The sequence below is a fragment of the Salvia splendens genome, unplaced genomic scaffold (genome assembly GCF_004379255.2).
Source record: "Salvia splendens isolate huo1 unplaced genomic scaffold, SspV2 ctg955, whole genome shotgun sequence".
Taxonomy (NCBI): Eukaryota; Viridiplantae; Streptophyta; class Magnoliopsida; order Lamiales; family Lamiaceae; genus Salvia; species Salvia splendens.
In genome coordinates this window covers 10943-25832 of record NW_024599644.1, presented here as the reverse complement: position 1 = coordinate 25832, position 14890 = coordinate 10943, and the positions used below count along the sequence as shown (strand labels likewise).

General features: G+C 38.1%; 1 protein-coding gene across 1 annotated transcript; it reads left to right on the top strand.

Moving 5' to 3' along the window:
• The first annotated feature begins 10157 nt into the window (after positions 1 to 10157).
• Positions 10158 to 10818, top strand: LOC121791889 (mannose/glucose-specific lectin-like). Its single transcript, XM_042189702.1, has 2 exons — positions 10158 to 10358; positions 10456 to 10818. Exons 1-2 carry the CDS (start codon positions 10158 to 10160, stop codon positions 10816 to 10818), a joined length of 564 nt encoding a protein of 187 aa, XP_042045636.1.
• Positions 10819 to 14890: the final 4072 nt, after the last annotated feature.

The following is a 14890-nucleotide window of genomic DNA, read 5'->3' as shown; positions in this document are numbered from 1 at the left end:
GGCGCCGCCGTGAGTGGATTTCTGGTCGGTGATGTCTTGAAAGAGGGCGGATTCGGAGGCGGAGAGGCCATTTCTCCTGAGGAATTGAAGCACGGCGTCGAGGTGCATCTCCGCCATGAGAAGGGAGGGAGAGATTGAATTCAAGAGAGATGGATTAATTGGTGAGAGTGATAAAGAGAGAGAGCGGTGAGTTCATGGGAATGGAGTGGGTCAAAAGTAGGACATTGATCATCAGCACTTGGCTTTGCATGTCCGTGTCTCTCTTTCTGTCTCTAAATATATATATATATTATATATTATATATATACAGTTGAGAGAGAGGGAGAGAGGGTTGTTTTGTTTGTTTTCTTTTTCTGTTTCTGCTGTAAATTACTTCCGCCGTCCTCGATAATTTGTCTAATTTTTCCATTTCGGTTCGTCCCATATAATTTGTCCCGTTTCGCTTTTACCATTTTTGGCAGGGGACTCCATATTCCTACTCATATTTTACTCTAAAACTAATTATAAAAAAGTAGGACCCACATTTCAATAACTTTTTCAACTCACTTTTTTATTATATTTCTTAAAACTCGTGCCTGGTCAAAGTGAGACGAATTATCTGGGACGGAGGGAGCAGAGCCAACGGGAAAGATATCTTCTTGCAAACTTTGATAGCTATGGAAGATTTGTATGAATCTAGGTAGGTTGCTCTTTTTTTCTTTAACTTTACAAACTTTTACTTTCATTTTATTTGTTTCTATTTGGCAATTATAGAAAAAGGTGAATTTTGTTAAAACCTGGGTGTATCTCGTATTTTTTAAAATAATTGAAAAAATTGGAGATGAAAAATCATATGCGGACGTTATCTTAACGTGGCTGGTGATCAGAAATTGTATGCGGACGATACCGTTAATGACTTGATCGATGTCGACTATTCATATATACGAGAAAACTACATTGTTCGGTTGAAAAACATCAACGTAAGTAGTAGTATTACGTATAGATGATTAGATTGTTTCGTTACATGATGATTGAATTTTTTAATTTTTCTGCTAATTTATTGTATCAAGGATCAATGAATGCATCTATCTTATTGAATAAATACACCATCTGAGTTCGTGAAATGGGCCAAGATTTTTTAATTTACTACGGTAAATTTGATAACGAATTCAATAATTTTATTGGATCAATACAAGATAATAAGATTCTAACAATAAGAAATATTTTATTTTAGCCATACCCTGCTTATAAATTCGATTTCTTAAAATATAGTTTCCCATGTAAACAACAATAGGAGAAAGAAAAAAAACATTATTGAGTATTATTTTTTCTTTAAATGGGTTAAGAGTAATGAACTTTTACTTTATTCCATTATTGATGATTATTATTTTGGTGTACAAAATGAAAGCTGTAATAAATTTAAGATTTTTTATGATTCAATAATTTGGTTGATGGCAACGACATGCATACTCCATTAACAAAGCATATATGCTATTGCTTTTTAGCATATTGATTAATTTTTATAATGAAGCAAAACCTTTATAGGAGTATAGAGTATTGGGTATGCTATAAAGATTGGAATCTATAAGAGCATCTCCAGTGGACATCCCACTAGGACATCCACTAAGACATCCCAAAAACACCTCCTGCCACGTCACTAGGACTTCCCATCCCACTGCCACGTCACTAGGACATCCCCTGCACAATCCGCCCTTCTCATCGCCCTTCCCACTAGGACATCCGACGTCCGACCGGATGTCCGACCGGACGTTCGCCATTGGAGATGCTCTAAGGTTGGTGCTCATTAATTACTAGTGTTATCTCTTTATTAATATTCTTTTCATACCATTGTATCACTAGACAATAATACTAAGTACTTTTTTTAAAGAAAGATGAAAAACTTTAAATAAGATTAATTTGCAAAACTAACTCCTACATTACTAGATTAGTGAGACTATCTAATTTAAAAATGCTTACAATAAGATCATATAGTTTTTCCTATTCTTTTGTCTCATTCTTTATACAATTCAATAATATCCATTTCTATATAACTGACAAATTCTTTTTAAAATAATTATATACACACATATATTTAATTAGTTGATTGTGGTGTTATTTTCCTACCAATTATCAAATAGCATAGTATTTTTGTGGGATGCATTGCTTTTAAGTCAAGAGTGTCTAATGCGTATCTACTTAACCGCTCCATATTCCTAATCTTAAAATACAATATAATGGTTTGCATACGATAATTATTGTTAGACTCTTCTAGATTCACAATATTATTATTCATTAAAAAAACAATAAATTTGGACATGAAACAACTTTGATGCCTGAATTCATTCTGTTCGTGTTTAAATAAGCATGTAATTGCCAATTATAAACTTGGAGTAGTAGTTTTTTAGCATGCAATCGCCATTATATGTAATTATAAGGATATAATTGGCAATTATAAAACATGTAATTTACTTGATTGTTAAATATTCACCCTAATAAGTCGAATAAAGTCAAAAGCACCTCAAAACATCATTCCACCTATTCTTAATTTTAGTCAATGTTTAGGCATAAATGATTCCAAATTTTCTATTATCATTCCCTTTTGCATCCTATTTTATGATTAGTGGCTAGCATACACTACGTGCATTGAATTAATGTCATGTTATGAATTAGACAACACTATACAATAATTGAAACGAGATGCAACACAATAATAATAAAAAAATCTAATAGTATGACACTCCCCTATTTTTACTACTACTTTGCAATTTCGTTGTTACGTGTCTTATTTCACTTTTACTTCGTATGATAATTAGATCTTAAATTCCATCAATTCTTTTAACTTATACTAGTATTTTATTAATATAATAGTATAAAATACTACTCTACAGAGATCTAAGTCCACATTCTATTGCTTTTTTTCATGTACATTTCTTCAAATTTTTAAATCTCTTGTTGATCATGATAGAATAGTTATTAGCATACAAAAAGAATATAATCTATCACAATCAAGGATCGATTTATTCTTGTTTGCAACTTTGCATTGGGACCTCTTGTTCAAAGGTTTTTATCCGACCTCCCATCCTTAATCAGAATCACCTAATCTATGTTCAATTTGTGTTATGAATCAACACGTCAAGATCTACTAATATCTAAATGCATATAGTGTTACATGTAGAATATGTTCCAACTTTTTGGGTCATTTTAAAAATAATTCCATTTTCTTCTTAGTTTTTTTTTTGTTTGGTTTCCTCAAGGTGGCCCTCATGCTGCCGATAGCTAGATGACTAATCTCTCGTTCCAATGATTAGTGCACTAAGCATTAGCTAATAGCTTGATGACTAATCCCTGGTTCCAATGATCAATGCACTAAGTATTAGAGGACTGACAAAATGATTTGATCTACTCTCTATAATACGACACCCAATAATCATATTATAGTTTCCATAATGAATCTAGATAGATTATTTGTACCATTATACTTTATTTTGATAGTACATTTTTTGTTTGACCATTGTGTACCAAATTGAAAAATGTTTTGAAGCAAAATGATTGAATTGATGGTGCAACCCACTTTTCACGAGAGCATGCATTATTATGACGACCCACCCTTTGCTAAGCCATAACTCTTTTCATTCAAATTTTATTTTTTATTTTATTTTTTCACAATTTCCCTTTTACTTTTTGTTGAAGCTGCTTTTTCATGTGTTCAACAATCTAGTAAATAAAAAGTTCGACAGACATATATATTGTTGGACCATAAGTCCTTTTCACTTTCTTTTCCCCTGTCGTTTCATTATTATATTGTCGATCAAGTACTCGAGCATAAATTGTTTTTGTTAATTATTTTGGGGCTTAAAATTATAAGTATTTATTCTTTAATTAATTTAGTGTGATATTAAAAAGATCGGACTGGCCGAGCTCCTTAAAATTCAGCTTCACTGACTCCACGGTGCGGCAACTCCACCCCAACTCTTTAAGGTTCATTTTGTCCTTCATCTATGCTCTATTGTCAATAACGATTGCCACACTGTCTCTTCCATTCGATGTCAACAATAACTTTTTCACTATTTCAATTAAACAAATATTCTATTTTTTTAATCCTTGAAAAAGTTCCCTTCGTGAATAATCTAAGAATTGTATCTCAATCAATCCTAATAGAGCACCATAAAAAATTTTGTATCTCAATCATAATCCTAAGAACACCCGCAACGCGTCACGCGGGTGTCTCGTATCTCGTCCCTCCGAGACGAGACGGCAGCGAGACGCATTACAGCGTCCCGTCTTGTCCGGGTCTCGCCGAGACGCTCGTCCCACCGAGACGGGTAGCGCGCGCTGGCGCTAGGCGTGACGCCCACTCGTCGGCCCGCGAGTGGGCTTCGTCACGCTGACGCAATAAATCATTTTTTAAAAAAAATCGAATTTAATAAAAAAAATTAAAAATTCAAACAGTAATGTTACGTTTTTTATTTTTAATTTTTTACTCTATAATACTCATATTTTATCCTCATTAGAGCATGCGCAGCGGTGGCGTCCGTCGTCACCGCCGTCCGCGCCGCTGGCACGGACGCCATCCGCCGCCGATGCGCTCGCGCCGCTGGCACGGCGCTGCTCGATGTATCGAGCACGTCTGTGCCAGCGGACGCACACGTGGCGGCACGGGATTGGGCAACGGCATAGCCATTGCATTCAAACTTTTTTTAATCGGTATTTAATTATAAATAGTGCTAAAAAATAAAAAAATATATTTTCCAAATCCCAAAAATATGGCCGTTTTTTCCCGTTTTTCTGAATTTTTTTGATTTTTTTTTATTTTTTTTCCCAAAATCATCTATAAATACACACATTCATCACTCATTTATCACATCAATTCATCTTTCATTCATCTCTCATTCATAATTCTTATACAAACTATCAACACATTCAACCTTCACGCAAAACATCAAATGGATTTCACTCATCTCATGGCGGAAGCGGAGCGCGAAGAACAAGAATACTACGAACAACATCGTGCCGCTTACGAAGCATATGTCAAGGCGAATACCCCCGCTCATCCTCCTCAACGCACTAGATCAAATCGCCGCTACATCCATCGTGACCGGGAAGGAGCCCACGAAAGGCTCGTTGCCGACTACTTTGCCGACCATCCGCGGTTTCCGGCAAATTACTTCAGGCGCCGTTTTCGCATGTCAAAGCGCTTGTTCATGCGAATTGTCAACACATTGTCCGCACGTGTTGAATACTTTCAAACAGGTGTAGATGCAGCCGGCCGGCAAAGTACCACGGCGTTGCAGAAGTGTACGTGTGCCATCCGATAACTCGCTACTGGGCAAACGGCCGACATCTTCGACGAGTATTTGCATATCGGTGAGTCCACTGGAATCCTTTGTTTAAAGAATTTTTGCGAGGGCGTTCGTTCTGCTTTTGAGGATGAATTCCTTCGGGCACCCACCACCGATGATTGCCAACGGTTGCTTCGTCTTCACGAATCAGTCCATGGCTTTCCCGGAATGCTTGGCAGCATTGACTGCATGCATTGGAGGTGGAAGAATTGCCCGACTGCTTGGAGGGGGCAACACTTAAGCGGTCACAAAGGCGGCGGCCCAACACTTATCCTTGAGGCGGTCGCCGACTATCGCCTATGGATTTGGCATGCATATTTCGGCGTTGCCGGATCCAACAACGACTTGAACGTGCTCTATTCTTCACCACTCTTCAATGATGTAATGAATGGTGTAGCACCGGCGATCGACTTCACCATCAACGGAAATACATACCGCATGAGTTACTATCTCGCCGATGGTATCTACCCTAGGTGGTCGACGTTCGTGAAGACGCTCCACAACCCGCACGACCCGAGACGGGTTCTTTTTGCGCAGCGTCAAGAGTCAGCGCGGAAGGACTTCGAAAGAGCCTTCGGGGTCCTTCAAGCTCGATTCAACATTGTGAAGGCCCCGGCTCGGCTGTGGTACGTGAATAATATCGCCGACATCATGTTCACGTGTATTATATTACACAACATGATTATAGCCGACGAAGGGCCGAGGGCGGCTAGCTTCTACGACGAGGAAGAAGCCGGAAGCTCAACAGCGAGGTCTCCCCCACGCCGAGGCGAGCATACGATGGTTGGCCAGAGGATCGAGACAAGACACACAATGCGCGATACTCGAATCCACAATCAACTACAAGAAGACCTAATCAACCACATGTGGGCGAAATTCGGCAACGAGTAGTGGTTTTTTTAATTTTTAGGATTTTAATTATGTAATTTTTAATTTTTAGGATTTTAATTATGTAATTTTTCATTTTTAGGATTTTAATTATGTAATGTTTTTTTATTTGTCATTTGTAATATTTATTGTGGTTTTTAAATGAATTTTAATATTATGGAAATGTTATTGTTTAATTGAATTTTAAATTAATTGTGATCGTCCTTGCGGAAGAGCACAGTTGTGGGTGTTGTGCTCTTGCCAGAGAGCAGGCATGAATAGTACCGCCCGGGCCCACAACCGTGCCGCTGGCAAGAGCACGGTTGTGGATGCTCTTATACACACAAACACACATCTATTCTTCCTAAATCATCTTCATTTCCTCTCCAACTTTCATCTAACATCTCCAATTTTCATCACAAAATGTCCGGCGACGGAAACTCTGGCGGCTTCGGCGGGTTTGACATCAACGCGTTTGGCGACTGGGGGCATGTACAATGTCTTAGGTGGTTCCGTTTGTCGATGTCGGGCACCTAAGGCTCGTCGACGCCGGCGGGGTACCAACCACCCCATTTTGATGTGAATGCATACGCTCGTCCCTCCTCCCCGAGGTATTCGCAGGGATTATCCCAAATTAGGGAGGATTATCCGGATGAACCCAATTCGGAAGGAGGACGAGGCGGTGGAAGCTCCAGGGCATTCGACGTCGTGGAGGAAGAGGAGGAGGCGGACGAGGAGGAGGAGGAGGAGGATGTAGGCCGTCATCCGTACAGCCGCAAGGACACGATCACTCTGTACAACGCCTGGATCAGCATCTCGTACGATCCCATCGTCGGAAATCAACAATCCCGGAAGTGCTTTTGGGAAAAGGTCACCGAGGCCTACAACGAGATTAAGCCAAATGGGTCCCGCCGCCGCACATTGAAGATGCTCCGAAGTCATTTTGACTGAGTCGACAGAGAGGTCAAAAAATTCTGCAGCATCTACAAGAATGAAACAGCTCATTACCAAAGCGGAGCCACTGGAGCCGACATTTTGAGATCGGCTTTGCGAATCTATTTCGACGACAACGACAAAGAATTCAAACATGTCGATGTTTGGGAGACTGTCAAAGATGTCGAAAGGTGGGCCGGCGGTGTCCAGTCCAGCACGGGCTCGACCTCGAAACGCACGAAGCACACGGCGGGTGGCCAATACTCGTCTAGTGGGGCGGTTCAGGCAGCGACACACAAGAGGTTGCCTCGCCGAAGGTTTAGGACACGACAGACGATGCAGGGGGGTCCTTCCGTGGGCACCATCGGCCGCAAGAGAGCAAGGCGGCTAGAGGGAGGAGGGGCCGAGACGAATCAAGCCAGGCGGGTTCCCAAGGGCCGCCCTCCTCCCTAATGTCCATGTACTTCACCGCCACGATGGTGGACACTTCCTGGATGACGCCCGCCCAATATCAAGCCCATCATGCCGACATTGTGTATCTGATGGACAACTTGGTATTCCGCCTCCATTCGGTGCACCGCCACCGCCTTCAGGGGATGATTCGCCGGCGGAGTAGTTTTTATAATTTCTATAAATTTGTATTTTAAATTATATCTTTTTTTATTTATTTTGCCACGAATTTAATTATGTTTTTTTTAGGATTTTAAGTTGTAATTTTATTTTATTTAATGAAGTGTGTTTTTATTAATTAAATTTGTTGGAAATAAAATAAAAAATGAAATTGAATGAATAGTTAAGGGATGAGATGGTTAAGAGACGGATAAGAGATGGGGGTTGCATGTGCTGTCTCTTAGTTAAGAGATGAAGTGAAAAGTACAGTGAGGCCCATAAATAGTTAAGAGATGAGACGGTTAAGAGATGGATAGGAGACAGCGTTGCGGATGGCCTAATAGAGCACAATTAAAAATTTTGTATCACCTTAATTTAATACTCCACTTATATTTTTTTATCATTGAGATACAAATCTTGGATGTATTCGACATCAATATTATTGGTGCAGACAAATTTCAATTTGAAATTATGTGAAGGGTGGAAAATATATTTCTAAAATTTATTAAAATGAACTTATTATTTTGAGGTTTACACAGACACACCCTTAATGGCTCGATCCCCAACTAAAAGCTCAATATATATTTTTATGTAAAAATGAGCAATTTTAGTTCTTGTTATTTCACCTTAACTTGGTAAAAACCTTGAAATTTGGGGTTTTCTTTAGTTTGATCGAATCTATTCTTAAAACTTGCAACTTTCATCAGATCTTTCCGAGAAAACTAAAAAGTTGATAAAAATTATTGATTAATTTTGACGTTATTTTTGAAATCATGAAAAGCCAAAAGTTTGATCCAAACATATTCATTAGCCCAATTGCTTTTTAGTAGTAGTTGTTATAAACTTAACTTGAATTGTTCCTCAATTTTGTATAGTAACTTGAAAAAAAAATTACTATAGCATTATAAATTCTACTCCTATATTTTGAAAAAATTATTTGAATAATGTTCAATTTTAAAGTTAGATAGTGTTACTCATCGGCCCAAAAACACTAGGGCCATAATTGAACTTTTGGGCATTAATATTTGTGAGCATAATGGGCTGTACGACTCTTTACACACCCATTTGATAATTACTATCTTATACTTTATCAATCAATAGTGTTAATAATTTAAGAGACATTTTCCATTTTTTGGATGTGATTATTTTTTATAGATGGAGGGAGTAATTTTATAGACGGAGAGAATACTCAATTTGTCTCTGAAAAATATGAACTATTTCTTTTTTAGTCCGTCCCTAAAAAGTACTCCCTTCGTTCCATAAATATGTCTCACTTTCCTTTTTAGTTTGTTCTACTATAGTGTCACATTTCCATTTTTAGAAAAAGTTACCCCTCACAATAATATAAATATTATATTTTCTCTTTCCACCAACACACAAAATAAAACCTCCTAAAATTCTGTGTCGTCCCACAAGTGAAATATCTTTTGTGGGACGGAGGGAGTATGAACTTTCTAATTTTGGAAACTTTTTTTTCTGTAATGAGGTGAGACTCATTCTCTACTAACAATACTTTAAAAGCTTTTTTTCTATCTCTCTCTTACTTTTTCAATTATGCATTAAAATTCGTGCTAAACCAAATGTTCATACTCTTTGGGAGTATAATATATTTATATGTTGATTATTTGAAATTTGTATAACTTACAATGATATTAAGAGCATCCACAATGGATGTCCTAGTGGTTGCCACATCAGCATGCCCCTTCTTTTTGCAATGTTTTGGCCCTAGTTGGAGCTCTGGTGAGTGCCCTATCAATTAAACTCAATTTGCATTTAATTTTTAATATTATTATTTTTTATTTTTGTTTTATTTACTAAAATACCAAAATATATTACATTAAACACCACAAATTTTAAAAAAACAACTACATAACTTAATTAAAAAAACTACATTTGAAAAGTGAATTAGGGTTTATAGGGTATTTATATTGATTTAATAAAGAATAAAAAAATAAAATAATTGCAAAATGCCCGAGATCGGGCTCAGGCACGTCACTGAAATAAGTGCCCGATCCATCGGGCACTTTGGTCAATTCACTCGGGCAACCACTGTGGATGATCTAAAATAATACTAGTAGCATGGTAGTAGTATATAGATGATCTTTGCATGAAACAAGGCAAGAGCTGGTAAAGTAGTACTAGTCCTGTAATGATTAGAAATCGTAATTTATTGATCTTTATTGCATGGCAGTGTATCCAATTGGCGGGCTTGGTTTGCAGCATTTGAAAGGTCACTGCCACACCAATGCATGCACTAATAAAAAAGTAACCTCTTCTAACTTCACACAACAATCTATCAAATCCTTTCACATAGGAGTATCTCTTTAAATATCACAATTACATTTTACATCTCCAATTTACTTCCACCCTCATCGCTTGCTCTCTCCCTTGTATTTCTGATAAAGGTGCGAACATGTATGCAGGAAAACAATGCCGTTGCGCAGCAGACATCAGCTTGGGTCCGTGGGATACCAAACCGGTGAGAAATGGTCATTCAAAACCAATCAAGGGAATGGCATCAAACAAATCATCGTAAAATGCGGTTCAATCATCGACTCCATCACATTCAAACGCACCAAAGAAGATCACACCTCCAAATTCGGTGGAAACGGCGGTGATAAAACTTTCAAGGTATACAAATTTCAAATATAATTGTACGTGCATATTCTAACTTCTTTCTTATTGCTACATATCATCTAAAATTTAAGGATATGATGTTGTTACACAGATCAACATCGATTTTCCGTCGGAATATCTTACCGGCATAAGCGGGACCCACGGCTCAGCTTGCTCCTTACCAAACAGCGTCACGTCTCTCACCTTCATCACCAACAAGACTCAGTATGGCCCTTGCGGAACCATTTGTGGCACCCATTTTTCCGTCAACGCAAACGACGCCGTCGTGACCGGATTCCACGGCCGCTGTGGCAAATATGTTGAGGGAATCGGGCTTTACATCAAGCCCGTTAAGCCTTGTGACGAATCGGATAACGGCGTTTTCTCCGCCGTTGAGATTTCGTTGAAGGCAAATATCAAGGCAAGAGTCAATGAAGGATTGTGGAAAATCATATCGGAAAACCTCCATTTCTAGATATTTTCTTGTTTTTGAATGTTGTTCTTAACAACTAAGCTTCGACAATAGTACCTGCATTTTATTTTGTAATGACGATGGATGGAATATATTTTGTTGAAGGGTTTTGTATTCGACTTCTAATCATTAATCAAAATAATTAAATTTGGTTTCGAATCAACAAGTTAAGATCTATTGTAAAAAAAATGATCTGAACTGTTAATAAGATCTTTTCCTTGCAACATTAAAAAATTACTTATTGGCCCAACAGAATATGGGTTATAATGTAACTTGGGCTTTAATATTTTTAATCATAATGGGCTGTACGACTTGCCTTTAGAGCCTCATTTGGAAAAACTACAATGTGGTTTCGTTTTGATAATACTCCCTCTCAAACAAGTGAACCATTTCTTTCTCGGCACGAGATTTGACGTGAGGCTCTTACTCTACTTATGTGATGGATCCAGAAGTATAATTTTGAGGAATCCATTATTTGCAAATGATCAGAGAAGTTAAGGAGAAAGGTTTTTACTAATAATACTTTATAAAGCGAGATAAAATTATAATTTCACAATGTAAATTTTAAAAACATACAAAATGACATTATTTGACGTCTTCTTCTTCAAACAATGAGGCAATAATGCCATTTTTTTACTGATCCTAAGGAAAAATTAGATTCTTCTGGCGGTCTACGAGCTAGCCGCAACTCCTAAATATCCCATGGCTTTGCTTATAATACTACTACTACCAACCATCTTTTTAAATATGTATCTTCCAATTATATTATTAAAACTCGTGTTGTACATAACACGATAAAAAATTATCGATTAATATAGTAAAAATTGAAGTAAATAAAATTGAAGAATAAATTAAGCATGCATGTTGACTGGGGAGCAAACGCAGTGCATTGAACATAAACCCCACTAAAAATAGATTACTATTTATGGTATAGTCTAAGGAGAAACTTACCACCTCTCCTAATTATATCACTTCAACTTCAAATCCACTTATTTTGTTCACATCTCAATTATTGCATTTCACATAGCAAACCAGCAACACACAAAATTGTGTAATTAAATTAAATAAAAAAAATTCGGCCACTATTAATAAATGTCGAAAGTAGTATAGGACAAAGATAGGTTTATTATTACCTAGAGACATAGTTCCCCACACGTCATTTCCAAACCACCCATGACATTATATTGTTAGGATTTCAATATATTTTTCATTTTTTTAAATATTCGAACAAATATAAGCAATATAAACATAATAGAAACTGCAACAAATGAAATCATCATATAGATAAAAACTAATGCTTTATTCAAAATTACCACAGAAGAAAAGCTTCCCCTTTATGTACCTTGTTATTTAAAACGGTTAGAGCATCCACAACCGTGCTCTTGCCAATGAGTACGGTTGTGGGCCCGATCCTACTTTTTCTGCCTGCTCTTAGGCAAGAGCACAACATCCACAGCCGTGCTCTTCCGCAAGGACGACCACAAGGGTCCCACCATTCCATTATTCAATTTAAATAAAAACATTTCCATAAAATTAAAATTCATTAAACATACCCGGAATAATATTACAAAATACATTAAAAATTAAAAATTACATAATTAAAATCCTAAAAAATAAAAATTACATAATTAAAATCCTAAAAATTAAAAATTATAAAATTAAAATTTTCATAATTTAACTCTTAAAAATTAAAAATTATATAATAAAATTCGTAAAATTAAAAAACCCACTACTCGTTGCCGAATTTCGCCCACATGTGTTTGATTAGGTCTTCTTGTAGCTCAATATGGGTTCGGGTATCGCGCATTGTGTGCCTTGTTTCGATTCTCTCACCCACCGTCGTATGCACACATCAGCGTGGGGGAGACCTCGCGGTTGAGCTTCCGGCTTCATCATTGTCGTAGAAGCTAGCCGCCCTCGGTCCTTCATCGGCTATATTCATGTTGTGTAAGATAATACACGTGTACATGATGTCGACGATATTATTCACGTACCACAGCCGAGCCGGGGTCTTCACAATGTTGAATCGGGATTGAAGGACCCCAAAGGCTCTTTCGATGTCTTTTCGCGCGGACTCTTGACGATGCGCAAAAAGAACCCGTCTCGGGTCTTGCGGGTTGCTGAGCGTCTTCACGAAAGTCGACCACCTTGGGTAGATACCATCGGCGAGATAGTAACCATTAGGGATGTCAATCGGGTCGGCCCATCGGGTTTCGGGCCGGCCCTACTCGGGTTGCGGGTCAATCGGGTGCGGGCTAATCGGGTTGTGAATTTTTTCGGGTTGTAAAAGTTCAACCCTAACCCTAAAAGCTCGGGTTTCGGGCTAGCCCAGCGGGTTAATCGGGTTGCTACCGATAAGATTAACATGCAATCAATCCAATAAATAACGATGAAAATTAGTTATATTCATAGAATGTAAAATATTTAATTATGATACATTTGAGATATATGGTCAAACTCAATCATAAACATGATCAAATACTAATATTTGAGATATTTCGAGAAATTTTAATGCATGTTGTAGAAATTTAAATATTTTTTTAAGTGAATTTGAAGTTTTTAATTTATTTATCAATTATTATATTAATAAAAATTTAATATATAATTTGTATATTTAATATAAAATTGAAAGTTATTTTTTAGTTATCTATATTATAAAATTAATCAATAAAATGTCGAATTATGAGTAAAAAATAGAATAATAGAAATTTTATCGGGTTTTCGGGCCAACCCATCGGGTTTTCGGGTCTAGCCCTAACGGGTCGCGGGTTAATCGGGTGCGGGCTAATCGGGTTTTAATTTTATCGGGCTAGAAATTTCCAGCCCTAACCCTATAAATTTGGCGGGCTATTCGGGTCAGCCCACGGGTTGCGGGCTACATTGACATCCCTAGTTACTAACCATGTGGTATGTATTTTCGTTGACGGTGAAGTCGATCGCCGGTGCTACACCATTTAACACATCATTGAAGAGGGGTGAAGAATAGAGCACGTTCAAGTCGTTGTTGGATCCGGCAACGCCGAAATATGCATGCCAAATCCAAAGGCGGTAGTCGGCGACCGCTTCAAGGATAAGTGTTGGGCCGCCGCCTAAGTGCTGCCCCCTCCAAGCAGTCGGACAATTCTTCCACCTCCAATGCATGCAGTCAATGCTGCCAAGCATTCCGGGAAAGCCATGGATTGATTCGTGAAGACGAAGCAACCGTTGGCAATCATCGGTGATGGGTGCCCGAAGGAATTCATCACCGAAAGCTGTACGAACGCCCTCGCAAAAATTTTTAAGACAAAGGATTCGAGTGGACTCACCGACATGTAAATACTAGTCGAAGAGGTCGGCCGTTTGCCCAGTAGCGAGTTGTCAGATGGCACACATACACTTCTGCAACGCCGAGATACTTTGCCGACCGGTTGCATTTGGACCTGTTTGGAAGAATTCAACACGGGCGGACAATGTGTTGACAATACGCATAAACAAGCGCTTTGACATGCGAAAACGGCGCCTGAAGTAATCTTCCGGAAACCGCGGCGGGTCGGCAAAATAGTCGGCAACGAGCCTTTCGTGGGCTCCCTCCCGGTCACGATGGATGTATCGGCGAGTTGATCTAGTTGGTTGATGAGGAGGGGCGGGGGTATTCGCTGCGACATATGCTTCATAAGCGGCACGATGTTGTTCGTAGTATTCTTGTTCTTCGCGTTCCGCTTCCGCAATAAGATGGGTGAAATCCATTTGAGGCTTTGAGTGAGAGATGAAGGTATAGATAAGTTGTATGAAAAATATGAATGAGAGATGAATGAGAGATGATTTGATGTGAAAAATGGATGATGAATGTGTGTATTAATAGATGATTTTGGGGAAAAAAATTAAAAAAAAATAAAAAATACAGAAAAACGGGAAAAACAGCCTTTTTTTTGGGATTGGGAAAATATTTTTTTATTTTTTGGTATACTTTTTTATTTTTAAAAAAATTTTAAAAAAAAAAGATTTTCCAACGGATAAGCCGTTTGCCAATTAGACGCTGCCACGTCGCCTGCTCGCTGGCACGGACGTGCTCGATGCATCGAGCAGCGCCTTAACA

Excerpts from the sequence above, each read along its gene's own strand:
- LOC121791889 (XM_042189702.1), top strand. The coding sequence starts at position 10,158 with ATGCCGTTGCGCAGCAGACATCAGCTTGGGTCCGTGGGATACCAAACC. Across the intron at positions 10,359-10,455 it reads GCGGTGATAAAACTTTCAAG|ATCAACATCGATTTTCCGTC; the intron begins GTATACAAATTT and ends GTTGTTACACAG.